General features: G+C 59.7%; 1 protein-coding gene and 1 long non-coding RNA gene across 11 annotated transcripts in view; one reads left to right on the forward strand and one right to left on the reverse strand.

The window, feature by feature from the left end:
- Positions 1-5,278: 5,278 nt before the first annotated feature.
- Positions 5,279-7,384, forward strand: LOC120638538. Its single transcript, XR_005660238.1, has 3 exons — positions 5,279-5,488; positions 6,195-6,358; positions 6,702-7,384. It is a non-coding gene; the product is annotated as an uncharacterized LOC120638538 (long non-coding RNA).
- A 73-nt stretch (positions 7,385-7,457) lies between these two features.
- RNF111 (ring finger protein 111) overlaps positions 7,458-27,943 on the reverse strand; it is a 79,938-nt gene continuing 59,452 nt past the window's right edge. For 6 of the 10 annotated variants that reach the window (XM_029070369.2, XM_029070380.2, XM_029070372.2 and 3 more), the window contains 11 exons: positions 26,178-26,341; positions 22,425-22,616; positions 20,078-20,409; positions 18,403-18,661; positions 17,459-17,810; positions 16,407-16,532; positions 13,861-13,987; positions 11,954-12,046; positions 11,077-11,172; positions 9,092-9,219; positions 7,458-8,429 (listed from right to left, as the gene is read on the reverse strand). In XM_029070369.2, the coding sequence (XP_028926202.1) occupies positions 8,312-8,429; positions 9,092-9,219; positions 11,077-11,172; positions 11,954-12,046; positions 13,861-13,987; positions 16,407-16,532; positions 17,459-17,810; positions 18,403-18,661; positions 20,078-20,409; positions 22,425-22,616; positions 26,178-26,341 (1,987 nt within the window). In that variant the 3' untranslated portion in view covers positions 7,458-8,311. The remainder of the gene's footprint in view (positions 8,430-9,091; positions 9,220-11,076; positions 11,173-11,953; positions 12,047-13,860; positions 13,988-16,406; positions 16,533-17,458; positions 17,811-18,402; positions 18,662-20,077; positions 20,410-22,424; positions 22,617-26,177; positions 26,342-27,943) is intronic. The other 4 variants (XM_029070375.2, XM_029070377.2, XM_029070376.2 and 1 more) reach the window with 4 other exon arrangements.

Raw genomic sequence — 27,943 nt, forward strand, 5'->3', positions numbered from 1 at the left:
AAGCGCTGCAGTAGATACAAGCTGATAATAATAATGCTGTTGGTATTTGTTAAGCGCTTACTATGTGCAGAGCACTGTTCTAAGCGCTGGGGGAGATCCAGGGTCATCAGGTTGTCCCACGTGAGGCTCACAGTCTTCATCCCCATTTTACAGATGAGGTCACTGAGGCCCAGAGAAGTGAAGTGACTTGCCCACGGTCACACAGCTGACAAGTGGCACTTGCTAGATGAGGTAACTGAGGCCCAGAGAAGTGAAGTAATAATAATAATAACGGTATTAACCGTTTATTATGTGCCAAGCACTGTTCTAAGATAGAAGTTGATCAGGTTGGACATAGTCCCTGCCCCCATGGGGCTCACAGTACATCACCTTGATTCTATTATTTTATTTTGTTAATGAGATGTACATCACCTTAGCTTAACCCTCTTTTCCCACCATGTCCCTCTGCTCCTCCGCCCCCCGCTTCCCATCCCCCCAGCACTGTACTCGTCCGCTCAACTGTATATATTTTCATTACCCTCTTCATTTTGTTAATGAAATGTACATCGCCTCGATTCTATTTAGTTGCCATTGTTTTTACGAAATGGTCTTCCCCTTGTCTCTATTTATTGCCATTGTTCTCGTCTGCCCGTCTCCCCCGATTAGACCGTAAGCCCGTCAAAGGGCAGGGACTGTCTCTGTTGCCGACTTGTCCATTCCAAGCGCTTAGTCCAGTGCTCTGCACATAGTAAGCGCTCAATAAATACTACTGAATGAATGAATGAATATGTATTTGCTATTGTTTTTACAAGATGTTCTTCCCCTTGACTCTATTTATTGCCTTTGTTCTTGTCTGTCTCCCCGGATTAGACTGTAAGCCCGTCAAACGGCAGGGACTGTCTCTATCTGTTGTCGACTTGTTCATTCCAAGCGCTTAGTCCAGTGCTCTGCACATAGGAAGCGCTCAATAAATACTATTGAATGAATGAATGAATGAATATGTATTTGCTATTGTTTTAATGAGATGTTCTTCCCCTCGATTCTATTTATTGCTATGGTTCTTGTCTGTCTCCCCCGATTAGACTGTCAGCCCGTCAAAGGGCAGGGCCTGTCTCTATCTGTTTGTGCATTCCAAGCGCTTAGTCCAGTGCTCTGCACATAGGAAGCGCTCAATAAATACTATTGAATGAATGAATATTTATTTGCTATTGTTTTACTGAGATGTTCTTCCCCTCGATTCTATTTATTGCTATGGTTCTTGTCTGTCCGTCTCCCCCGATTAGACCGTGAGCCCGTCCAAGGGCAGGGACCGTCTCTAGCTGTTACCGATTTGTCCATTCCAAGCGCTTAGTCCAGTGCTCTGCACATAGTAAGCGCTCAATAAATACTGTTGAATGAATGAATTTTCCAGACGAGGAAACTGAGGCCCAGGGAAGTGAAGCGACTTGCCCAAGGCCACCCACCAGACGAGGGTCGGAGTGGGGATTAGAACCCACGACCTTCCCACTCCCAGATCCGGGCTCCAACCACCGAACCAGCCTGCTTCCCCTTGAACTCAGTCGGATATCGAGGAGGGGGGACGGACAAAAACGGGAACAATAAAGTTTTCCCTTTTCAAAATGACAGAAGAGGAGCGAATTTTTTTTTTTTGGAACGGCGGAAACGGCCGGAAGTCTCACGATATTTGAGTCCGGGAGCCGGCCGCGCAGAGCAGCCTGGGAGTTGTAGTTCCAGCCGGGCTCCGCCTTTACAGGCCTGGGGTGGGGGGTGCAGGGAAGGAGCCTGCTGTTTCCCTGAGGTTTTTTCTGCATCTTTTTCTTCTTCGTGGTATTTGTTAAGCGCTTAACTATGTGCCAGGCACTGTACTAGGCTGGGGGGTAATGATATTGATCATAACTGTGATATTTGTTAATAGTGATAATTAATACTGATGGTATTTGTTAAGCACTTACTCTGTGCACTGTTCTAGGCTGTGGGGTAATAATATTGATCATAACTATGCTAATTAATAGTAAAAATTAATAATGATGGTATTTGTTAAGCGCTTACTCTGTGCCAAGCACTGTTTTCTGGGCTGTGAGTAATAATATTGCTCATAACTATGCTAATTAATAGTAAAAATTAATAATGATGGTATTTGTTAAGCGCTTACTCTGTGCCAAGCACTGTTTTCTGGGCTGTGGGTAATAATATTGCTCATAACTATGCTAATTAATAGTAATAATAATGATGGTATTTATTAAGCACTTACTCCGTGCCAAGCACTGTTCTAGGCTGTGGGGTAATAATATTGATCATACTATGGTAATTGTTAATAGTAATAATTAATAATGATGGTACTTGTTAAGCGCTTGCTATGTGCCAGGCACTGTACTAGACTGTGGGGTAATAATATTGATCATAACTGTGATATTTGTTAATAGTAATAATAATGATGGTATTTGTTAAGCGCTTACTATGTGCCAAGCACTGTTCTAGACTGTGGGGTAATAATATTGATCATAACTATGGTAATGGTTAATAGTAATAATTAATAATGATGGTATTTGTTAAGCACTTACTATGTGCCAGGCACCGTACTAGGCTGTGGGGTAATAATATTGATCATAACTGTGATATTTGTTAATAGTAATAATAATGATGGTATTTGTTAAGCGCATACTCTGTGCCAAGCACTGTTCTAGGCTGTGGGGTAATAATATTGATCATAACTATGGTAATGGTTAAAAGTAGTAATTAATAATGATGGTATTTGTTAAGCGCATACTCTGTGCCAAGCACTGTTCTAGGCTGTGGGGTAATAATATTGATCATAATAATTATAATGTTGATATTTGTTAAGCGCTTACTATGTGCAGAGCACTGTTCTAAGCACTGGGGTAGATGCAGGGTCATCAGGTTGTCCCACGTGAGGCTCACAGTTAATCCCCGTTTTACAGATGAGGGAACTGAGGCACAGAGAAGTGAAGTGACTTGCCCACAGTCACACAGCTGACAAGTGGCAGAGTCGGGATTCGAACCCATGACCTCTGACTCCCAAGCCCGGGCTCTTTCCACTGAGCCACTATGGTATTAATAATAATAATTAATAATCATATTTGTTAAGCGCTTACTCTGTGCCAAGCACTGTTCTAGGCTGTGGGGTAATAATATTCATCATAACTATGGTATATGTGAATAGTAATAATAATGATGGTATTTGTTAAGTGCTTACTCTGTGCCAAGCACTGTTCTAAGCACTGGGGTAGATACGAGGTCATCAGGTTGTCCAAATTGGGGCTTATAGTCTTAAACCCCTTATAACAGGTGAGGGAACTGAGGCCCAGAGAAGTTAAGTTGCTTGCCCAAGGTCACACAGCAGACAAGTGGCGGAGGGAGGATTAGAACCCATGTCCTCTGACTCCCAAGGCCGGGCTCTTATCCATTAAGCCACAACACTGTTAAGGGCTTATCGTGTACCGGACACTGTACTGAACGCTGACACGAGGTAGACACAAGCTAATCAGAGAAGCAGCATGGCGTAGTGGATAGAGCACAGGAGTCGAGGTCTTGGGTTCTAATTCCGACTGACCCGCGTCTGTCTTGCGGCCTTGGGCGAATCACTTCCTTTCACTGGGCCTCGGTTATCTCATCTGCAAAATGGGGATGGAGACTGTGAGCTCCACGTGGGACAGGGATTGTCTCCAACCCGATTTGCTTGTATCCACCCTAGGGCTTAGTACAGTGCCTGGCACACGGAAAGCGCTTATCGGATACCACGATTATTATTAGATTGGATAGAGTTCAAGTCCCACAGGGGGCTCAGTCTTAATCCTCATTTTATAGGTAAGGTCAGAGATCCAGAGAAGCCAAGTGACTGGCCCGAGGCCACACAGCAGACAAGTGGGAGAGTCGGGATTAGAATCCAGGTCCTTCAGGCCCGCGCTCTATCCACTAGACCACCGTGCTTCCGCCGGGAGGGCAGAGAGCTTGTCTGCTAATCCTGGTAGACTCCGAGGGGGGATTGTCTCTACCTGTTTCTGAATTGTCCATTCCAAGCGCTTAGTACAGTGCTCTGCACATAGTAAGCGCTCAATAAATACGATTAAATGAATGAATGAGTCAGAAGGACCTGGATTCTAATTCCGACTCTCCCACTTGTCTGCTTATGTCCACCCGACAGCACTTGTGTGTGTAGATATATATATATATATATATATATATATATATACATAATTCTAGTTATTTATATTGATGCCTGTTTACTTGTATTGACATCTGTCTCCCCTCATCTAGACTGTGAGCCCGTTGTGGGCAGGGATCGTCTCTCTTTATTGCTGTATTCTACTTTCCAAACGCTTAGCACAGTGCTCGACACATAGTAAGCGCTCAATAAATACGATCGATTGATTGAATGACTTTGGGCCAGTCACTTCACTTCTCTGTGCCTCGGTGACCGTTGTCCGAAATGGCGATTAAGACGGAGAGCCCCTCGTGGGACAGGGACTGTGTCCAACCTGATTATCTTATCCAGCCCGGCACTTAATACAGTGCCCGGCACATAGTAAGCGCTTAACGAACATCCTAAGGAAGAGCCCGGGAGCAAGCTCACATTTTTGTTTTCAGACTAACCTTCCACCTTCTCCTGCGCGCCGCGAATTCTCTGAGCAGCTCAAGGGCGAGGCAGGGACCGGGCCCCACCGCTCACCCGGGCCGGCTCGGCTCCAGCTCCCGTGAGGTGACCCCTCCGGCCCCTTCTGAGTTTACTCCGTGCCGGGCCCCGAGTCGAGGCAGCGAGGGTCCCGCTGGTGCCCACGGACCTTCCCCTCCGCACGAGGCGGCGTCGCCAACCCGCACCAACACCCCCAGGTGCCCCGGTCCACCCCAGAGAGCCCGAGCTGTCCGTCCCCCGCACCGGGCTGGATCCTGGAATCAACGCTCGCAGGGCGGGAAGCTCTTCCCGGCTCACTCCCAGCTTTGGGGGGGGGTCTAGCCCGGCCCCCCGCGCCTATAGACGGGTTTCACACCGCGATGAACCCTCCCTCTGTCCGTCCACGGTGTACTGAACCCTCCCGAGCGTACACCGCTGTGCCCACGGCGCTCAATGAATTAGAGAATCAACATGGTGGAGAGGATAGAGCACAGGCCTGGGAATCAGGTCATGGCTTCTAGTTCCGGTTCCCCCAGATGTCTGCCGTGTGACCTCGGGCAGGTCACTTCCCTGCCCTGGGTCTCATTACCGCATCTGTAAAATGGGGACTGAGACCGTGAGCTCCAGGTGGGACGGGGACTGGGTCCAGCCCCATTCGCTTGTATCCACCCCAGCATTTAATACAGCGCCTGGCACGTAGGAAGAGCTTAACAAATAGCATTATTATTGTAATTAAATACCACCTTTTGATCCAAACACATGCGGATGGATCCGCTCCAATGCCCAGTGTTGACAGAGTAGCTAAAACGGAAAAAGAGAAGAGATTTGACATGAACGCACAGAGAGAGGACTCACCGATTAAGATGCTAAACGTCTACGGTGAGCGCGGGGGGCGGAAAGGGGTAGGGATCTTGGGTTGGGGGTGGGGGGAGTGGAGACTGGAGAGGACGGGCTTCGCAGAGCACACGGGCCAAAACTAATTAGGGTTAGGGTCAGCCACGGGTACGCCCGATCGACGACGATACCGATGGCGTTTGGCGAGGGCTTACTATGTGCCAAGCGCTGGGTCGGGTAGATAGAAGACAACCAGGTCCCACATGAGGCCCACAGTCTAAATAGAAGGGAAAATAGGTACTGAAGCCCCATTTTGCAGATGAGGAAACTGAGGCAAGGTCCCACAGCTAACCAATGGCAGCAGGAATAGAACCCAGGTCTTCCGACTACCGGGTCTCTGCTCTTTCCACTGGACCACGCTCCTTCCCAATCGATGGCATTTATTGAGCACTAACTGTGCGCAGGGCACGGTGCTGAGCGCTTGGGAGAGCACGACATTGGAAGCACATTCCCTGCCCACAAGGAGTTTACATTCTAGAGACCCGGGGTGAGCGGAGTGAGGCTGGGAGGCCGGCCGGCACAGTCACCTCCGCACTGGCGAGGCTTTCTTGAGGATTCGATCCTCAACTGCCAAAATACCGGCGGAACCCTAAGACCGCCGGGACACCCGGGGATCTGTCGACCGATGGTATTTATTGAGCGCTTCCCGTGCGCACAGCAGCTGTACTAAGCACTCGGTTGGACCCGCCAGGATTATCCCCCCGCGGCTGCCGGCTTCCGGGATACCGGGAACCTTCTGGGAGCGGCCTCCCTTCCGCGCCGGCTCCGGTCCCCAGCCCGCCGTTTTCCCGGAGCCCTCCCGCTCAGCCTAGCCGGGGGTAGGCTGCCCCCCTGGAGGGGCCGGATGAGCCTCGGGTGAGCTCCCCTCCTTTCCCCCAAGGCACTGGGGCCCACGGTCCGGGACCGGGGGGCGGAGGGTGGGGGGGAAGCCGCCTCCCGGCCAACAGATCCCGGTCCCCTCTCCCTCCCCGCATCCCCGCAGCGGCTCCCGTCCGGGCCGAGGCAACCCCGCGGTAACCCCGAGCCCCCAGCCGCCCCCGAGCGGGCGGGCACAGACGCCCCCCCCCGCCGGCTTTCCCCTCACGCGGATCAGGAGAGACCAGGACGATGGAAATTGAAGGTATTTATTATAATCAATCCACTGACAAAGCAGGTGGCTTAATGCAAGCGTATTGACATCTTCACATATGATCCATAGGAACAGCTCTTCCACATTAGGACAGTAACACTGTCTGGATGCGTCGGCGATTCTGGGCCTCTCTCTCGAGCACATCGAAACGAATAAACTAGGCTCTACTGGATATGAAAGTTCTACCTGGTAAGGACGTGGACGTGGCATCCTAAAGTGGATTAGAACTTCCTCCAAAGGAGAAATGTTAGTACATTAACTTAACTCTATAGACTATATTATGCGGCAAACCTTCACTCTAGAAAGTAATCCTATTTTTTTTCCCTTTTTTTTTTTCTTTTTTGTAACCTCAGTGATCGACTGTTGAGCGCGGGCGGGCCCCGGGAGTCGAGGGGGTCCAGAGCTCGGGCCTCCCCGACGCTCCGGAGCTCTACGGCTTCTCAGGTCCGGGGAGAAAGAAGACGCGAGCCGTGTGCGTTGAGCTAACTTTATTCACGTTCGCGCTGACCGAGTCCCTCGCCCGGGATCCCGGGGCCCGAACCCGCCTGAGCGCCCTTGGACCCCGAGACCTCGGCCGGGGTGGGAGGGGGACCGCCCCCCCTTCCACGCGCCCCCTCCTCCCTCCCCGGGCCCTACGTCCTTCGTTCGTATCGTCCCAAGGAGTCCTTCGGTCCGCAAGTCTCTACAATCCAGCTAATTGAAATGAATGTTTAGTGTTCGTTAGGGCTGTTTCACAGCAGCAAAAAATTAAGTCGGGGTTGGGGTGGGGTGGGGGGGGACGGGGGCGGGTGGGGAGGGCTCGGATCTCTCGGCAACGTAAGAAAAAGATAAAAATAAAAAAGGAGAGATAAATACAGTCGGGACAGCAGTCTAAAGGGAGAGAGAGTATCAACATTCAGACCTATCTGCGTTGTGCTAAAAGGAAACCTCGACGGACAACACCAAAGGTTCGGACGCCTCGCCCCCGCCCCGCTGCCGGGTTCGCCTCCGGCACCTGACTGGAGAGTCGGGATCGTGTTCCCGGGGTCCTGGATGGTGTGGAACTCCAAACCGGAGACTGGAAATCTACAGCAGCCGTTTTGTCCCGATTAAGGAATGTCTTCGTACAACCACTCTTTATCGTTTTTCTAGCCGGTCTTTATACAGTGAACCGAAGAGGCGCGATTAAATTAAGGACCCGGGGTTAGTGACGGATGAAATCCCGACTCTCGAAAGCCCGGGACCGGGTGGAGAACGAACAGACCGCACGATTCTACTTACTCAAGCGGCTAATCTTGCCTGCGAGTTTGGAGGGGCGGCGGGAGCGCGAGGGGGCCGGGGGCCGGAGGGGGGGGAGGGGGTGTCACAAAGCCCGTAATATGTGCAAAGAAATGCAATACAAGGAACCATGCAAAAATACAGTCGAATGAATTGGGGACGGGGGTGGGGAGGGCGGGGGGGAGGAGAAACCGAAAAAAAAAAAAAAACCCAACGAAAAAAGCTTTATAAATACATTGAAAATCAACGGTCTCCACAAACTGTAGGTCGAGGGCGAGCTGTACCGTCGAGCGGAGCGGGCAGGCCCGGCCCCGGCGCTCCCGAGCGGGTGTGGTGGGTGAGTCGTCGTGCCATCTTTGGTTGACTGCGGTACCGGGGAGAGGACGGGGCGGGGAGGAGGGCAAGAGTTCGGGGAAACGGGGTCAACTTTCGCTGGGCAGCTGGGCCTCAATGTCCACTCTGCAGATGGGACACTTCTTGTTGGTGATGAGCCACTGGTCGACGCACACCTGGTGGAAGAGGTGCATACACGGAAGGCGCCTGCCGGGGGAGAGAACACCCGGGGGACCGCCGTCACTGGCCGGGCCGGGAGGGCCGGGCCCCGGGGGCCCCCGGCCGGCTCCCTCGGCGGCATCGGCTGCCCCGCTGCTCGTTGCCGAGGGCCCCGGGGGGCCGGGCCGGCGGGGCCGTCCGCCCCCCGGAAACCGGGCCGGGGAGAACGCCCCAGAAGCCCCCTCGCGACGGCGCCCCATCTCTTTCCCTTTCGGCTCCTCGGCCGAGCCGGGGAGGCTGGTGGGGGCGGTTTGAGGGACCCGATCCCTCGGCCCGACCCCAGGCCTCTGAAGTTCCGTGAGCTCTTGCTCTTCCTCTCTTCATTGCCGCCTTTTAACCAGGTGACGGTTTTCGTCTCTCCCTCTCTCCGGCCCCACCTCCGCTCTTAAGCTCCTGCGCGGTTAGCTAGGGGCGGGGGGCCGAGGGCCGGGAGGCCCTCGATCGACGCAGCTTCTCCCGCTCGGGCCCCAACTACCTGCTGGATCTCACCACTCGAGCGAGGCCCGAGCCTCCGTTCTCCAGGACCGGAGGCCGCGGGACGGGGGAAGCCCGCGCCGCTCCGGCCGAGGGCTTGAGGGTGGGAAGATGGGCGCCGTTTACCCGGCACCCCGAGCGCGGCGCAGCTCTCCCCGACGGAACCCCTCAATTACCTCACGTCTTCCCCTTCCTCTAGTATAGACAAACAGATGGTGCACTTTTCCTCGGTGTCCTCCTCTGTCCCTTCCTCCCCATCTTGCTTGCAGTGCAGTTTCCTCTGTGAGAACCAATCAGTGGTTACCTTATCAGTAGAGATGAGTAAAACCGGTTTTTATGCCCATTCGACATTTCCCCGTCGCGCCCGCGCCCGGAGGAGCTCGGCGCTCCCGTTCGAACCGAGCGATGCCGGCTCGCCCCGAGGGATGCTGGGGAACCCCAGAGGGGCGGGTTCCGGAAAGCCGGTTCCCCCGACCCCGACCCCTGAACCCACCCACCGAGGAGAGCCGCTTAACGTCGTTCGATAGGCTTTAAGCTCTTCTGCTCCCAAGCCCCCCGTAGAGCGCGTAGATCCAAGAAGGGCAGCCCACCCACCCCGGGGCTGACCGTTTTGACCTCCCTTTCCACTTCTGTCCCTTCGGGACCTACGCGTTTGAAAGAGGGTTCCCATTTTTCAGGTTTCACCCCAATTCAACCCGATTTCTAACCTCCCCCTGCCCAGGATCTGCTTTGAAAAAACAAATCCAACAGAATGAGCTCGGACTGTGTGTCTCCTCTGCTTTCTGCTCCATCCCTGACAACCCCGCCCCGTCGCCTCATCTTTTTCCCCGCCGTTCCCTCTCCCGGCTCAGAGGGAGAACCCATCGGAGCTGCCCAAGGAGAACCAGAGAGGCAGAGAGGGAAGACACGCTGACCACCGGCTGGAGATGCACGGGTCCCTCCTGCTCTCTCCCCACATCTGGGTAAGTCACTTCCACAACTCTGGGCTCCCCCGGCCCGGGGGACTCAAAACCCAAATTAATCAATTAAGCTCCATTCCCCCCACAAAGTAAAGAAAGTGAAACGGCTCGTTTGGCTCTCCCCGAATTTGAGGGTGGGTGTGAAAAATCCGCGCGGCAGCGGCACGTAACCCCTGGCTGGTTCTCACCCTCCAGACCCACAGTCCCTCACTCTCCCACGCACGGGCCGGCGGTGGGGATAAACCGGCCGGTGGACGCGAGGGGAAGAAAAATCCCACAGCCGGCGGACTTTCCCCGGGAGGGAGGTCGGAGGCGGGCCCGGGAGTCAAAGGGCTAACTCGGTGGCCAGCCGGGCCGAAGGGGGGTGGGCAGAATCGGAGGGCTCCGGGGCAATCGATCCTCAGGCCGGAAGTGAAGGCGGAAACACGGAGGAGGCCCAGAGGCGAGAGAGGCTTAATGAGCCATTCTGATGGCGGGTGGGTGGTCAGGCAAGGTCACCTGGGCGCAGCGAGGAGGCGCGGTTTTTTTTCTTTTTTTCTAAATAGTATCTGTTAAGCTCTTACAATGTGTCAAGCACCGTTCTAGGTGCCGGGGTAGATGCGATTCACCAGACCGCACACAGGCCCTGTCCCACACGGAGCTCACGGTCTGAGGAGGAGGGACGGCTGGCCTTGAATCCTCATTCTGCAGGTGGGGTAACTGACGCCCAGAGACGCGAAGTGACTCGCCCAGCAAGCAACTGGCAGAGCTGGGAATAGAACCCGGGTCCTCCGACTCCCAATAATAATAATAATGACGATATCTGTTAAGCGCTTCCTGCGCGCCAAGCACCGTTCTAAGCGCTGGGCCAGATCCAAGGTAATCAGGCTGTGGGCGCCCAGTCCTAATCCCCATTTTCCAGGTGAGGTAACTGAGGCACAGAGAAGTGAAGTGACTGGCCCAGAGTCACACAGCTGACAAGTGGCGGAGACGGGATCAGAACCCACGACCTCTGACTCCCAAGCCCGCGCTCACCTAGGCCGCGCCGCTCCTACGAGCCGGCCTGCTTTCCCGCCCCCGGGGCAACCCGAAGACAATGCGCTGGACCTCCGCCATCTGGCCCCGTCCCTGAAAACTCCCACCGGGTCTGTCGTCCGCCCCCCGCGAACCCCAGACCCCCCAACTCCCGCTGGGGTTGGGGGAGGCGGCCCGGCGACGCTCACCTTCTTGTACTTGTGCGGGTACGTACACCTCTCGATGGTTCCCTGCGAGGCTCCGCGGTTGACGTTCCCCAGCCGCTCCTCCAGGTGGATCAGCTCCTGGAACCGAGGACAGCCCCGGGGGCGGTCGGTCAACCCGCCGGGACGGAGGGCGGCCCCGGGGCCAGGGCGCGCGCGGACGTGGGGCGTGGCCGGAGAAGGGCGGGCGGCCCCCGGTGCGGGGCAGACGGCCCCCGGTGCGGGGCAGACACACTGGGCCTGGCCCTTGCTCTTCGAAGCCTTCGGTGGGGAGGCGAGGGAGAGAAACAGCGCCGATTCGGGCCTCTGCCTACGCAGGCGCCAAAGGGAGGCAAACCGCCGGCCGGGTTTAAGCGCCTTTTCGGCCTAAGGTCCCCGCGGCCTTTGGGGCGGGCGGACGGGAAGGAGGGGGGGAAGAGAGGAGTCGGGCGGAGGGAAAACCCCGGGTTGCTCTTTCTCCAGCCGTGCCTGCTTCTCTCGGCCGGGAGCTCCCAACGGTCAACGGCCCGCCCCGCTCCCCCGAAGCGGCTTCGGCGCCGGTGGCCTAGTTCATTAACTCTCTGCATCTGATGTGGCTGACGCCGCCGAACCCCGGGGTCCCTAGGCTCCGAGCGCTCCTCGGCTACGTCGCCCGCGAGGACGCGGTCCCGCTTCCGACCCCAGCGGCCACGGGAGCCCAGGCGGACGGGGCGGGCGCGCCCGTTCCGCCTGCGTCCGTTCCTTCGGGTCCAGGTGCCGGCGGGAGGGGCGGTGGGGCGGGAGGGGTCGGGGCAAGGGGCCGGGCCGCTACGGGGCGAGGACGCCCTTGGGGGGCGAGGCCCCGCGGGCCAAGAGCTCGGCTACGGTTCCGTCCATTACAAACCTCAAAATTGCCCCTGAAAGGGCCTCTGAATGACGCGCCGTCCAATCCCGATGAAATGTAACGGATGTGAGGGTAGCCCGCCATGTCTGGAACCTAGTCAAACAGCAGATGGAAGTTAAAGCTCTTCAGGACGGCTTGGGACTTTACCGTTCGCGGTGGGGACGGGGGGAGGTGAGGGGGAGAAACGGTGGGCGGGGAGCGGACGGACGCGACATCTTCTGGGACCACTCGCTCTCACCGGTCACACACTACCCGACCTCAACCGCCGGGGCACAACGTGCCAACCGGGAGCATCTGCGGTGGGCCCGGGGGTGGGGGGGGTGGGGAGCCATCCTCTCGGCGGCTCCAGGAGCCACGGCCCGGCGGGGAACCGCGGAGGCCTCTCCTCCTCCTCCTGCTGTCCTCTCCCGGGCCCAGAGGGCCGCCGGCGTCCCGCGCCCGTTAGGGTCGCCCTCCGGCCGCACGACGCGACGGGGGCCGCCACATCAAGGACTTGCCAAATCTAGGGAGCCTTCCGCGATGTCGCCATGATGAAGGTCCAGAGGAAACTCACCCCCCCTTTCCTCACGGCTGTGGGCCGAGCCCCTCCGGCCAACCTGACGGCTCCTGGACCCCGCCCCGCTTTCCGGACTCCCAAGTTACTGCGGGGATATGGGACTCGGAGAGGATCTGCTGACTGAACCCCCACGCGTCTACACTCCTACACCAGCACGTAGTAGTGTCTGGCACACAGCGCTTAACAAATACCATAATTATGATACTGTTATTATTGAAATCCAGCAAGGTGGGACCCCTCGGGGCCTGGCGCTCGACTGCGGTTGAACCGCTGTAAGGCAACTGTCCCCGAGGAGAGAGGCGGAGACCCTGGAACGTTGGGGCGAGGGGGTCTTCCAGTGGACAGGGTGGCCCGGGTTCAAGTCAGGGCAGGAGGGCCTGGGGGAGGAGTCCCGGAGAGGCTGAGGGGGTCCACCTGCCGCAGCTCCCTTCCCACCCACAACTTCTGGGGCCCGTGGGGCCGGCTCAACGTGCGCCTCGGCCAGCCGGCCCCTCGCCGCCTTGGGGACGCGAGGCCGGTGAGGGCTGAGCCGCCCGCCTCTGCGAGGCCTCGGGGGAAGGCGCGCCCCGGAATGAGGACGCGGTCCTGCGCTCTCGGCTCCCCTGCCCGGGTTCCTGACCTCCCCAGATGCCGGCCTTGTCATGCGGCGCGCCCGGCTCGGAGCAGACCCGCCCTGCCGCCCCCGAGGGGGGCCCCGCGCACCCTGCGACGACGAGGACGCTCGGACCGTCATCCCGCTGCTCAATCACCATCGACCTCTCCCGCTCCAGCGCCACACCTCCTTCCGGTCCAGGGCCGAGGCGGACGTGGCCAGGAGGGAGGGGCGGGGCCGGCGAACCCGGCCCCCGAGGGCTCCGGAACCGCAGTCCCAGAGCGACCGGTGGTCCAACTGGCCCGGGACAACGGGGGCTCCTCCCCGCCGGGCACGGCACCGCCGCTCGGCCTCCGCCGGCACCTACCCTGCCATCTCTCCCGACCCGGCCCGCCGCCTCGCGGTCCAACGGACCCCGGGCAACGGACGTGCCTGCCGACCTCGAGGTTCCCCGCGCGTCACCTCACGCTGAGCGCTCCAACTGAGCTTTCAGAAATCAGATGCAGAGGGTCAATGGGCTACTGTGCACCGGAACTTCGGTCCCACTGGACGAGACGGAGAACCGAAAGCAAACCCGGCCCCGGCCGTTTCCCTACGACCGCCTCCCCGTGGGGTCCATTTGCTGGGGGGGGGGGAATCTTCCGGCTTCACGACCGCCCACGGGCACGGCCGGACGTCCCAAGGGAGGAGGGGCCGCTCACGGGACCCGCCCGCGCGCCCCCGGAAGGAAGAGCTGAGGACGGGTGGGGTCAGACTCACCATTAGCGGGAGGGCCCCGATCTGCAGGTGGTGGAGTCGGGGCGGCGCGTGGTAGTGGCCCAGGTGGGTGTGGAGCGGGCCCGGGGGGTAGGTGGCTGCCGTCACTCCGGCTTCAATCCCCAGTTCCCTGCCGGGAGACCAAGTCGGCATCAGTAACGGCGCTCCCGGCCCGGCGCCCGCTACGCCCGGGGGCGGGATTCGAGAACGCCGTCTCTGCCCTGGGACCTAAAGGTCTGACGGGGCAGACCGGCAGGCCCAAACCAGGGACGACACGGCAGCTTCTCCCACAGCCCGGGGCGAAGAGAAGCCAGAGAGGCAGCGTGGCTTAGCGGGAAGAGCCCGGGCCTGGCAGGTAGAGGTCCTGGGTTCTTATCCCAGTTTCCCCTCTCGTTTACCGTGTGACCTTGGACATGTCACTTCTGGGTGCTCAGTTTCCTTATCTGTAAAATGAGGATTAAGACCGTGAGCCCCATGTGGGACGTGGGTCCGACCTGATTAGCTTGTATCTACCCAGGGCTTCATACGGTCCCTGGCACACGATAAGCGCTTAACAAACACCATCACATATATATGTATAGATATATACACACACATATATAATATATAGAAAAGGTGGGGAGAGGAGCTGGGGAGCGTTCTCACTGAAATTCACATTTGAGAAGGGGCTCCCTGACCAACACTGAGCATGACCATCACCCCCAAAAGTTGGCAAACATTCCCCATGGGTAGACGGGGTGCCGGCAGAATGGGCCCAAATTCCCTAAGTACTGCCAGCCTGCCACACGTCCCTTCTTTATCTGTGCGCTTTCACCTGTGACCTCTGGACATTTGATATTTGCCCCACCCTCAAGCCCACAGCACCAAATACATACCTTCAAACTGTATCTTATAAATTATTTCTACTAAGCCTGTCTCCCCCTCTAGACTGTGACCTCACTTTGGGCAGGCAACATGTAGCCAAAACTCAGTTGTACTCTCCTCTCCCAAACGCTTAACACAGTCCTCGGCACATAGTAAGCACTCAATAAATACCACTGATATTGCTGAAGATGGTGATGAAAATGGATCGTCCCTAAGTGCAGAGAGCATGGACAATCTTCCCCACTGGACTGGGATAGGAGCCCCGTGAGGGCTGGGATCTTGTCTCCCCCCTTAATAAAAATAACTGTGGTATCTGTTAAGCGCTTACTATACAATAATAATCGTCATCATGGTATTTGTTAAGCATTAACTAAGTGCCGATCGCCGTTCTAAGTGCCGGAGTAGATACAAGGTAATCAGATTGTCTCACGTGGGGCTCACAGTCTTAATTCCCATTTTACAGATGAGGTGACTGAGGCACACAGAAGTTAAAGGTCACGCAGCAGACAATGGGCGGAGGCGGGATTAGAACCCACGTCCTCTGACCCCCAAGTCCGTGCTCTCGCCACCAGGCCACGCTGCTTCTCTATGTGCCAAGCACTGTTCTAAGCACTGGGGTAGATACACGCCAGTATTCAGGTCAGATAGTCCCTGTCCCACCTGGGGTCCCCAAGTTGAGTGTGAGGGGGGATCAGGTACTGACTCCCCACTTGAAGAGGGGGAAACTGGGGCACAAGAGTGACTTACCCAGGGTCACGCAGGGGGCAAGTGGCAGAGCCGGGATGAGAAGCCAGGTCCCCTGCCCGCCGGGCCCGGGCTCTTTCCACAAGACAATGCCGCTGGAGAGACCACAATCTCTCGAGCGCTTAGTACTGTTTTCTGAACAGGGCAGGCGCCCAGCCCCAGGCCGAGGACTAACCGGATGTTCTCAAGTCTCCACGCTCGCTGCCCGCCGCCTCCACAGAACAGAGAACGCCGGGAAGGCCCTAGTGGTGCCCGTGACTATCAGAGAGGCAGCGTGGCCTAGCGGAGGGAGCCCAGGCCCGGGAGTCAGAAGGACCAGGGTTCTAATCCTGGCTCTGCCTCTTGTCTGCCGTGTGACCTTGGGCAAGCTGCTTCAGATGATGCCTCATCTGATACATGAGATTTCAACGCCTGCCCTCTCTCCTACGTAGACTGCGAGCCCTGTGAGGGACAGGGACTGTGTTTCATCCTGCATCTTCCACAGCGCTCAGAACAGGGCTTGACATGGAGCAAGTGCCTCACGACTACCATAGTTATCAGCACTGCTATTTTCATTAATAATAATTACCACCATTAAAACTCTGAGCTGCCAGATGCCCCAAAGTCTGCTCTTCTAGCCACAGCACCCGAAGGGCTCTGTTTTATTTCCATATCCATCCCTGTCCCCGTCTACGTCGATCGCCCCCTTCCCACGTCCGCCGCCGGCCCCCTCTCCCTTAGCCGGTGAGCGCCTGGCGGGCCAGAAGCCCCCATCTCATTCTCACCCGAGGATTCCTTCCCCGCACTCTGCGCACAGGAAGCGCTCGGTGGATTCCCTGACTACTGCAAGACCGCAGTTAGCTGGACCGGGCGGTCGCCTCGGTCTCCCGGCCCTCTGCCCGGGCTCGGGCCCTTCTCCGGACGATCCCCTCCCGGGGGGGCGGGAAGGCCGGGGTACTGACCAGGCGGAGCGCTCCGGAGCCTGCCGGGGATGCGACGACATCGTCTGAGGCACGTGGATGTGATGCCCGTGGCCGTAGTTGGGGTGCATCCTGTGAGGGTGGGGCGGGGGGCGCTCATGGGCCCGCCTGGAAAACAGGACGCCGAGACGCAATCAGAAGCCGCCGGGAGATCGGCGACGCGGAGGCGCGCAGAGGATACGGCCACTCCTTAAACCGCCTCAACGGCATCGTTCGCTCGCCGGCCCGGAGCTGCCACCGGACCGGCAGTAAGCACCCGGCTGCCGAGATCGGAGATGAGGACCCCCTCTCCCGCCATCCACCCGCCCGCCCCCGGGCTCCGAATAACCGAGCTCAAGTCCCGGGACACGGCTGATGACACGGGCCCCGGGACGACCCCGAGAGCGGAAAAATCCCCCTTCAGTCGCGTTTTGCGGAGGAGGTTGGCGGCCGTTGTCCGAGGGGCCGTTTCCACTACCCCGTGGGGCGGATTTGAAGAAATTCGCCAAGCCCGAAAGGGCGGGCGAGTCCGGAGAAGACTCTCCGCTGGGGCCGGGCCCTTTAAGTCCCAGCAACAGCTCGCGTCACAGCCCTCTCTCCTCAGGGGAAGAGAAGAGGAGGAGCCCCCTGCGCTCTGCCCCGGCAAACGTGGACTGTGTGCGGGCGGTCTCGGCTCGGGCCCGGCCCGACTCCTCGGGGTCCCCCGACGCCAGACCCGTGGGCGGTCAGGGGCCGGGCTCTCGGCTGGCCTGCCCGAGCTTCTCCTGTCTGTCCGCGGTGGGAGGGAATCGACGGGCCATATCCACGACTTCCTCAGCTCAATCTCCCCGCCACCTTCCAACCTCCCAGCGGCGCTGCCGAACTGAGCCGGGTTCCGCCTTATTCCCACCCCCCGGCCCCTTCCCCGCCCAACTCCGGCGGGGATCTGCTTTACCCGCCGGCGGCGAGGCGGCGCAGGGCTACAGAGGGGCAGCCTGGGCAGCCGACGGCCCCGGCTCCGCACCTCCCGGGAGGCCGGGGTAAGGGAGCGGGTCAGTCGAGGCGCGGGTACGTACGTCGGGTGCTGCATCAGCCTCCTTCTCTGGACCTCCATCCTCTGGATCACGTCGTGGGGGTGCAGCCTCTGGGCCGACGGGGCCGTGGCCGGGATATGGTGAGACATGGGCTGGTGGGCGGGTGGCAGGTGCTGGGGGAGCGGGGCGGCCGTGCTGGCCAGGTGGTGGGTCGGGGGCGGGGCCGCCACGGGGTGAGACGCGGCGTGGGAGGATATCTGCGCGTGGAAGGGGTGGACGGGGTGCGGGATCACGTAGTCCACTTGGGGCGGAGGCGGCGGCTGCGCGGGGGGGTTCCCGTGCGAGTGGGGGCAGGCGGAAGCTTGGTGGAGCAGTGGTCTCGTCAAGGAAGTATCTGGAACGGGGAATTGCAAACCGTCTCGTAGAGCGGCAAGGCCCCCGGAAGGGTCCCGGCGCCCCTTCCCGAAGCCCCCCCGGTGACGCCTCCGCGCGGCTGCCGCCGTGCAGGAAGGGGTTTTCGGGCCGAGGTCAGTGGCCGGAGGGCCCCCGGGAGCCGGCGGCATTCCTTAACTCTGACCGGTTCCCTCCCTGGGGAGGAGGAATCCTTCCCCGTGCCCAGCTCCAGGCTGGGGGGCTGAGGCTGAGCACCCCTGTGGTTTCAAGCCCCCTGAACTCGTCCCCCAGCAAGCCGACCTCTCCCCGGGAGACCACCCTCTTTCCTATCCCACAAGACCTCAAGATGGCGTCGGCCTTCTGCCGAGGCCACGGGACCTCTACCGTTTTGGGACCTTCTATCCGCAAGTCTTAGCCCGCGGATCACTCCGTGCCGGATATTTTCCTCTTTCCCAAGGGCAGAATTACAAATTTGGGTGATCCGCGTTGGGGAGAGGGCACGTGTCTGTCTGTCTCTCTCCCGACAGGCCGGCTGACCCGCCGTGTCGGCGGCCAAGGGGGCCGTTCCCGGGGAGAGGACGGCTGCTACTTACACGGAGGCGGCATGTAATGGCGGCAGGAGGAGAGCGACGCTTGGGGAGGGGGCTGGGGCTGGCTCTGGGCCACCAGGCTCGATCCGAAGCCGTCCATGGAGATGGGTTGGCTGGGCCCGGCCGCGGCCTGGTGGCCGAAGATGGCCGAACGGGAAGAAGAAGAAGCAGGGCAGCAGGGGTCGAAGGCAGACGCGCCGTGGAAGCTGCCCCCTCCGTGGCTTCGGATGCCGCTGCTGCTCAGGTCCACCGGGAGGGCCTGCTGCGCGGAAACACACGGGGCTCGGAGCCCGCCCGCCCGCCCAACACCCGCCCTCCTCCCCGCCCCACCACCCCCAGGGCCACTTCTGGGCCGGGGCCCGCGGTGGGCAACGGTGAGGTGAGCTGAACGGGGCTGACGTTCCGGGAGGACGGGGCTTCGCAGAGCCGATTACTACCTACATTTCAAAGACCGGTGCCCGGCCGGAGACGGGCAGAGCCTCCGATTTTACCAGTGGGGAAGACTCGGTTCTTCCCTCGCCAACTGACCGAAAGTGGTGAATGATCAATCTCCGGGGGCGCGTCGGAATCCAGGCCACCCGGTGGTATCTCTGCCCTGCCTGCCGCCACCCCCACCACCGCTCTTTGCCCCTAAACATCGACAGACAGAAAACGTCCAGGCCTCCGCAGAAACCCCGAGTCGCTAGGGAGAAGCCTCCGTCCCCCGGTTTTCTAGGCTGCACGGAACTGATTCCTCCACCCCAGGGCTCCAAAAACTGGCCCCCCGGGACCTCCTGACCAGACACCGGGCTGCCGTCTCCCTTCTCTCGGGCGTTGGTGGGCGCTGCTTTCCTACTCGGTCGAGCGCGCGCCCTCCCCCTTCCCTGCTTAGGTATCCCCCCTTGATCACTATATATCAGCCTCCCCGATGACCTCCCTGCCTCCTTTCCCTCCCCCCACTCCAATCCCGGATCGTTTCTCTACGGAGACGTTCAGGCCATGCTTCCCGACTCCACAAGACCCTCCAGTGGTTGGCCATCCACCTACCTCCGCCTCAAATAGCAACCCCTCGCCGTCGGCTTTAAAGCCCTCAACCCCCTCGCCCTCTCCCACCTCACCTCGCCGCTCTGCGACCCTCAACCCAGCCCGCGCACTTCGCTCCTCTAATGCCAACCTGTATCGGCATCAGAGGAGTGGTTCACCGTACGCTGTGTACACGCTACCTCCATCTCGCCCGTCTCGCCTCCGACCTCCTGCGCCCGTCCCGCCTAAGAACCGGAACGCCCTCCCTCTTCGTCGCCAACAGCCAACGACTCTCCCGACCTTCAAGGCCTCCACTGTTTCCACGAGGCCTTCCCTAAGCCCTCATTTTTTCTCCCGCTCCCTTTATTCCCCCCTCCCTCAGCCCCACAGCATTACGTGCACCGCTCTCATTTATTCATATTAACGACCGTCTCTCCCTCCGGACTGTAAGCTTATCGTGAGCAAGGAACGTGTCTACCAACTCTATCGGACCGTTACATTCTACTCTCCCGGTGCTCTGCGCAGTCCGCGTACGCCGGCACAGAGACGGTGCTGACCGAAGTGCCGACGGGCCGAAGGAGGGGGGATCCGCACCCGGTCGGCGCCCCGACGACCGGGGGAGGAAGAGGGGGCCCCGGTCCCCACCCACCCGGGCCTGCCGCCTCCGCCCCCGTACCTGGTCGTGGTAGCCGGCGCCGGAGCCGCTGCCGGTGCCGCACGGGGCCTGGGCCGGCGGGTGCCTCTCCACGGGGCAGCTGGGGTCGCCGAAGGGGGGAGAGAGCGGGACGGCCGGGAGCGGGGCCTGGTGGTGGTGATGGTGGTGGTGGTGGTGCTGGAAGTGGTGGCCGTGCTGCTGGAAGCAGCCGGCGTGCGGGGGGTGGCCCAGGGCGTGGTGGCTCTGCGCCGACCCTCCGCAGGGCGAGTGCTGGGGGCAGCAGGAGGGCAGCCGCGGCATGGCGGGGGGGCTCGTTTCCAGTGTGGCGCTCGGTGCCGTTCTCCTGAGGTCCTCTGGGCGGGACGGGGGCGGTGGTGGGAAAAAGGAAAAAGACAAACCAACAAAAAAGGCCCACCCGTCAGAAAACCCAGCCGCTCGGGCGCAGGAGGGTGAAGGGGGAGCCCGGGTTCGGATGCCGCCCCTGCCCCTGGCCCGCTGGGGGCCTTGGGCCTTAACCTCTCGGGCCGCACTCTGCTCAGCCGTAAAATGGAGAGGAAAGCTCCGCTCTCCCTCCCTTTCAGAAAGTGATAATAACGATGGCATTTGTTAAGCGCCTACTATGTGCCAGGCACTGTTCGAAGCGCCGGGGTAGATACGAGGTTAATCAGGTCGGTCAGAGTCCCTGTCCCACGTGGGGCTCACAGTTTCCATCCCCATCTGACGGTTGAGGCAACTGAGGCCCAGAGAAGGGAAGTGACTTGCCCGAGGTCACACGGCAGACACGTGGCGGAGTCGGGGTTAGAACCCTCGACCTCTGACTCCCAAGCCCGCGCTCTTGCCACTAGGCTACGATGCTTCTCTAGATGGTGAGCCCCGGGAAGGGGAGGAGGAGGAGGAGGAGGCGGGGACTGTTTCCCGACCTGATCGTCTTCATCTACGCTGGCGTTGTGAGTGACGCTCTGGCCCGTAAGGAGCGCCCACCATTATCCTAGGGGCGCGGGGAGAACGCCAAGGGAGAAAGTCGACAGGGAAATCAGTCTCTCTCCACCCGCAGAAGGCCTCTAGGTGGTCAGGTACAGGCCGCTGATTGTATCACCCTCTCCCCAGTGCTCTGCATCCAGTAAAGCGTTCAACAAATACCGGCGACCGATTGACCGGAGCCCCACACGCGACAGCTTGGCTTCAGCAGTGGTTTCCCCAGGGCTTTTCCCAAGGTTCCCAGTCAGGAAAGACTACAGATCCATCTGCTTGGAAGCAGCATCCCCCGGGGACTCTGCCGCCTGCTCTGTGTCTGCTCAACAGGCTGACGCTGACCTCTCCCCCTGCTCGGACCTTCCCCGGGACCCCGGCCTTCCGACCAGGGGAGCGAGCGGTGGGAGGGGAGGGGGGCGAGGTCCGCTGCCAGCGTCCTAGCCACCAGAAAGCGGTCCCGGGCGCAATGTCGGCTGTTGACGCGGATCACGAAAATAATCGGGGCCAAAACACCACCGAGTCGCTGAGGCCTCTCTCAAAACCCCAGTGAGGCGACCCAAATCGAGCCTAGTTGCCTGGGTTCCAAGGTGGGATTGGAAACCTGGAGCCCGAGCTTCTACGCCCAGCTCTACCCACTGGCCGGCTAAGTGACTTTTGGCTAGTCACCTGACCTCTCTAGAACTCGGTTTCCTTGCCTGCAAGGTGGGTATTATAATAACGGTATCCGTTAATCCCATACTATGTGCCAGACACTGGACGAAACGCTGGGGTGGATCCAAGCAAATTGAGTTGGACACAGTCCCGTGTGGAGCTCAGTCTCAATACCCATTTTAGAGATGAGGTAACTGAGGCACAGAGAACCCCCTCTCTCACATCCCACGCCCCCTCCCCCCGCTCTCAGGGTCGTCCTTAATGTGAAAGCACTAGGGCAGAAAAAGGAAGGTCAGAACAACGACTGTCACATCTGTTCAGTGCTGACTAGGTGCCCAGCACTGTGCTATGCACTGGGGTAGATACGATACGATCGGATCGGCCACGGTTCCTTGTCCGGCCGGTGGCTCCGGTCTCAAGGGGGAGGGAGAAGGTGTAAGGGATCCCCACTTTACGGAGGCCCGGCAGGCAGCGGTGGAGCCGGGGTTCGACAGGAGGCCCTCTGACTCCCAGGCCCGGGCTCCATCTACCGAGCCCCGACGTTTCCCGCCCGGCTCCTCCCGGCACGGGACGCACGTCTCCCGCCCCTGAATGGCCGGCCGAGAGCATCCGGCCTGTCCGGGATTCACGCCCCATCCGACCCCCCGGGGTTGGGGAGAGGAGAATCTCCCGTCACCAAAACCCTCTGCCCTTCAGGGCGCCCCCGGGCCCCAGGGCGGCGGCGGGGCCGGGGCGCTCGGCGTACCTCCTGCAGAAGGGCCCGGCGGGCTGGCGGGGAGGGCGGCGGAAGTCTCGGGCGCTACGGGAGGTTGGCGGTTGGAGACGGCTGAGGCGGCGTCAGAGGCCTGCTCTGAGGTAGGGGCATTGGAGCAAGTGCTGGAAGAACTCCCCACCTGGGACTCCACTCGAGCGGAGGGGGTCGGCACCACTGTCGGCTCTGCGGGACGGGGATTGGCGGGGGCGGGAGGGGGTGGGGAAGAGAGACAAGAGCCGTCATTCCTTGTGCCGTTCTCACTCGAGACACCGTGAAGTCTCGCTTCAGGCACGGGCCAGGAGGAGCGAGCTTAGAGACGAAACCAATCCCCAAGACTACTCCCCGCGAGTACGCAGGCTTTCTTCTCCCCGCTGCGGAAAAGACGCTCCCCGTGTCGGAACGGAGCCCGCAAGCGGGGCCGCCCCGGGGCCGGGCCACGGCGGCCACTTGCCCCGGGTTTCTGCCTCCAATGGAGGCAACAGGAGAACAGCGGGCCGGTGGCCTCCCCGAGGCATCGGCGCTCGGATTGTCCCGCGACCCACTCGGACTCGGCTCGCTCCCCAACCGGCCACCCACCTCCCCCTCTCGGCCCCCGGCCTCGTGGCCCGGAAATCGTCTTCGCCGCCTCTCTCCTGCCCCCTCGCTCGTCATCGGCCCCAATTCCCTCTCCCTCCCCGGTCCTGAAGCCCCGGGCATTTCGTGGCCTGACCCCCCAGAGCAGCCTCCCGCCCCCGTCCCCCTCTCCCACGTGGTGGGCACCAGCGGCCGCTCCCCATCTCAGAACCCACGACTAGCTCCCGACTGCCCCTTGACATCCACAAGGATTCCCGGTCGGCACCCTCGGGTCCGGCATCGGCCCCCCCGACCTCCCTCACAAGCCCCCGGCCCCGGGGTGAGCACCTCCGCCTCCCGAGTCGCCCCTCACCGCTCCACTTCTCCCCCCACAGTCGGCTCGGAGCCGTCTCGGGGCGGTCCCGTCGAGCCCCGCCGATCTTCCCGGAGCGCGTTCCGGCCCACCCTCTCATCCTTCGGGTCCCACGATCCCACGCTTCTCTCAGCGGCGTGGCTGCGGCCGCGGACTGCGGTCCGGCTCGGATTTATAGTCGGTGTCCGGCAGGGGACGGGGGGCGGGCCCTGACCCTGGGCCACATCCCCGTAAGCGAGGCCGATCGCCACCGACACGGCGGCGGTGGATATCGGGGGGCGGAGAGGAGGGAGCCGGGAGCCCGACGGCCGCTGCCCGAAGGCCTTCTCGGGCGGGTTCTCTGTGGCTCGCCCGCACGGCCTTTTCCCGTGACAAACGTCCTCTTTGCTCACAATGGTGGTATTCAGGGGAGCCAAATGCAGCTTTACCGCCTCGTTTGGAGAAAAGCACACTAAGCAATTTGAGGCAAATTGATACTCCGGCTCTATGGAAAACGCCCCACAGGCAACCTCCAGCATCCAGTCAGACTGGGGGGGTGGGGGAAGAGAACGGCATGGTTTAGGCCGGGTAGGCGCATTACTAGGGCGCTACCTAATAATATGTATAATGGCGGTATTAGTTAAGCACTTACTATGTGCTAAGCACTGGTACAGTTACACGATAACCAGGTCCCCTGGGGCTCACCGTCTAAGTAGGAGGGGAAAGAGGTACTGAATCCCCATTTTGCAGATGAGGGAACTGAGGTGCAGAGAGAGAGGTGACTTGACCAAGTTCCCACAGCGGCCAAGTGACAGAGCTGGGATTAGAACTCAGGTCTCTGACTCCCACGCCCGGGCTCTCTCCACCGGGTCACGCCGCTTTTAAGTGTGCTTCTCCCAAACACCGCCCAGCAATGTGTACAGCATCCTGCACACCGTCAGCGCTCAAAACATACCACCGATAGATAGGCTGAAGCCGGGAGAGAGTCAACTGTGAAGCAGCGGGGCTCAGTGGCAAGAGCCCGGGCTGGGGAGTCAGAGGTCATGGGTTCGAATCCCAGCTCTGCCACCTGTCAGCTGTGTGACTGTGGGCAAGTCACTTCTCTGGGCCTCAGTTTCCTCATCTGGAAAATGGGGATGAAGACTGGGAGCCTCACGTGGGACAACCCGATGACCCTGTATCTCTCCCAGCGCTTAGAACAGTGCTCTGCACAGAGTAAGCGCTTATCAAATAGCAACATTATTATTAACCGTCCCCAAAGGGTTGATCCCAAAGCCAAGTCCACTGGGCGAAGTCCCCAATTTCACCGCTTGGTGGCACCAGCTGCATTGGAGCTCTGTCCCACCAGCCGGTCGTGGACGGCTTTTTTTTCCCCCCCAATTAAACGGTACTTATTAAGCACCTATTTTGTGCCAAGCACTGTTCTGAACGCTGAGGTAGATCCAAGCTAATCGGGTTGGACGCAGTCCCTGTCCCACCTGGGGCTCAAACTCTTAAACTCTCAGAGAAGGAGCGTGGCTCCGTGGAAAGAGCCCGGGCTTGGGAGTCACACGTCGTGGGTTCCAAACCCGGCTCGGCCGCTTGCCAGCTGGCTGACTTTGGGCAGGTCGCTTCACCTCTCTGGGCCTCATCTGGAAAATGGGGATTAAAACTGTGAGCCCCACGTGGGACGACCTGATTACCTTGTATCTCCCAGAGCTTAAAACAGTGCTTTGCACAGAGTAAGCGCTTAAATACCACCATTTATTTTTTGATCCCCATTTTACAGATGAGTGACGGAGGCACAGAGAGGCTAAGGGACTAGCCGAGGTCACGGGGCAGATAAGTGGCGGAGCTGGGATTAGAACCCCGGTCCTGACTCCCAGGCTCATGCTTGTTCCACCGGGCCATGCTGTGCTGCTTCCCTAAGATCTCTGGGGGGTAAAGGGAGTTGGGAGGGGGTGGAAGGGAGGGGGGAGAAAGTGGTCGGCAGGAAAAGCAGCTAGGACCACCCTCAGGGAAGGGTGCTCCCCTGGCCAGTGGAACAGAGACAGCGACTTGCAACCACCCCAACGCTTAGAACAATGCTCGATGCCTAGAAAACGTTAAACACACACCATAAAAAAAGGAGCCTCCTCTTCGGGTCTGATGGATTGAGCGCGGAAGCCCGGGGGCGGGGGGGGGGGCACAGTTTGGGCCGCCTTCCTTCACCTGGGACCCGGAGAGGGTCGCCACCCGAGGCAGGATGGCTACAGCAGGGCGGAGGTTCGGCTGGAGCCCGGAGGCCGGGATTGGGAGGCTGGGGGGGGAACGGGACACGCAGCAGCTCCCCGTTAAACTCCGAGGGCCAGCTCCCCACATGGCGGAGACCTGAGACGTCTTCAAGAAGCCCCCCACGGTTCAGATGGAACTCGACCCACCTTCCCTGCCGATGGATGAGGCTCTCCCCGTAAGATGTGCCCCGAGCCTCTGCGTGACCCCCGCGGCCCGCTCCTCCCGGCTCGAGCTCAGCGCTTCCACCGCCCCACTCTCAGCCTTTCTCTCCTGCCCCCGCAGTACAAGGCAACCCGAAGACAAGGGCTAGAGGACCAACCAAGTCTAGTTCCAGGACCTCCCACTTTGCGAGGTTATTTTTTCCCCGGCACCGCGGCTCCCGCTGCTCCTCGACTGGAGGGATGTGGTGGTGGGGCGGGGGGGGACCAAGTTGGGGTGCCCGTGCCCACGGCCCCTCTGGCGCTGCCGAGGTCCGCCCCAGACTTTAGTGGGCAAAAGAGGTGGCGAGAGTTGGCGAGGCCGGTCCGGCCGGCTCCCTACCTGGGTTGCAGGGGGAGGGGAGAGGGCCGGACGACGGGAGGACCTACCGTCCTCATCCACGGTGAGGTCCACCACTTCGGCCGCGCTCTGCCGCAGCGGCTGGATGACCGTGGAGACCCGGCTGCGGCTGCGGGGCTCCTGGGGCCGGGCGGGATGAGAGGCGGCGCTCTGGCCCCAGGGGGATCTCGAGTGGCCGAGGCTGGAACGGGACCTGGAAGAGAACGGGGAAGGTGAAAACGCCGATCACCTGGACCACCACGGCACAGCCACCTCGAAGACCAGCACCGCCGCTCAATTAGGGGAGGAAGATCTTCCGGTCAAAAGCCCCGGCTGAGTGGCCGGTCAATTCTGGGGCCAGCCGGCGGGGCTTCCCTGAACGCAGGTCCCCGAATCCCAGCCTTCCCCCGGAACGTATCGGGGAGGTCCGTATTCTCGATTCTGTTCCTGGAAAGAAGCGGTCGGCTCCAACAAGCTCCCGCCGGTACCCGGCGGCAGGAAGAGAAATTCTGGAACGACGGTCCGCCTTGGACGGTCCCGGCTGCCTGCACCAAGCCTCGGCGGCACGTATATCCCGAGCCCCCAACTAAGACTCGAACCGCTGGCCAAACCCCGGACTGCCCGCCCAGACTGGACGTGGCTGATCCTTGTCCATGATCTGGTTGGGAGAAATACAAGGCCCACTACGGGTTGGAAAACGGGGAGCCCCAGGGGTTTCGGCTCCAGATGTTCACAAGACAAACAACATTGACCCCGTCCGGTGAGAAGGCCACATCTGCCCCCGCCCACCCCGCGCTTCACCACAAGCTACGGTCCAACGGCGAAGACTCTTTCTTAAAACTAGACTTTCATTACATTCTTCTGGACCTGCCGTGTCCGGTCATCTCAAGGAGAAGCAGCTGAGGCCTAGTGGCTAGAGCCCGGGCCTGGGAGTCGGAAGGACCCGGATTCTAATTCCGGCTCTGTCCCATGTCTGCTGTGTGACCATGGGCGAGTCGCTTCATCTCTCTGGGCCTGAATACCCTCATTTATAAAATGGTGACTATAAGACTGTGAGCCCCACGAGGGACATGGACCTTGTGCAACCTAATTAACCTGTGTCTACCCCAGCGCTCAGTACGGTGCCCGGCACGTAGTACGTGTTTAATAAACACCGTAAGAAAAAAATACGTCTGAGTCGAAGAGTCCGGTTGGGAATTTCAACCAAATCATCTGTCGCCTCGACCCTGGGCCGGAAGGGGGAGAGGTGGTAAACAAATACAACCGCTCGAGATGAGGCGTAATGTACCATTCCCCAATTCACAAACGGGCCCTCGGGGTCTACCAACTCTCGCTCTCAATAAATACTGTCGGGACCTTTCCTTGCCTACGCACCCATCTGCGCACTGGTCGGGAGATTTCGAAGCTGGGAACAGAAGGCAAAATGAACTCTAGCACCGGATCGGCAGTCGGAGCAACCGTGACACTTCTTTTTTAATTTTATTTTTTATGGCACTTGTTAAGCCCTTACTATGTGCCAGGCACTGTACTAGGTGGTGGGGTAGATGATTGTGGCATTTGTTAATCGTTTACTAGGTGCCAGGCACTTTACTAAGCGTTGGGGTGGATACAGGAAGATCGGGTTGGACACGGTCCATGTCCCATGTGGGGTTCACAGTCTTAACCCCCATTTTACAGATGAAGTGACTGAGGCACGGAGAAGTGTAGTGACTTGCCCAAGGTCATAAAGCAGACAAGTGGCGGAGCCGGGACTAGAATCCTGGTCCTTCTGACTTCCAGGCCCGTGTTCTATCCACCAGACCACGCTGCTTATTTT

The sequence above is a fragment of the Ornithorhynchus anatinus genome, chromosome 8, assembly GCF_004115215.2.
Source record: "Ornithorhynchus anatinus isolate Pmale09 chromosome 8, mOrnAna1.pri.v4, whole genome shotgun sequence".
In the NCBI taxonomy this organism is placed as follows: domain Eukaryota; kingdom Metazoa; phylum Chordata; class Mammalia; order Monotremata; family Ornithorhynchidae; genus Ornithorhynchus; species Ornithorhynchus anatinus.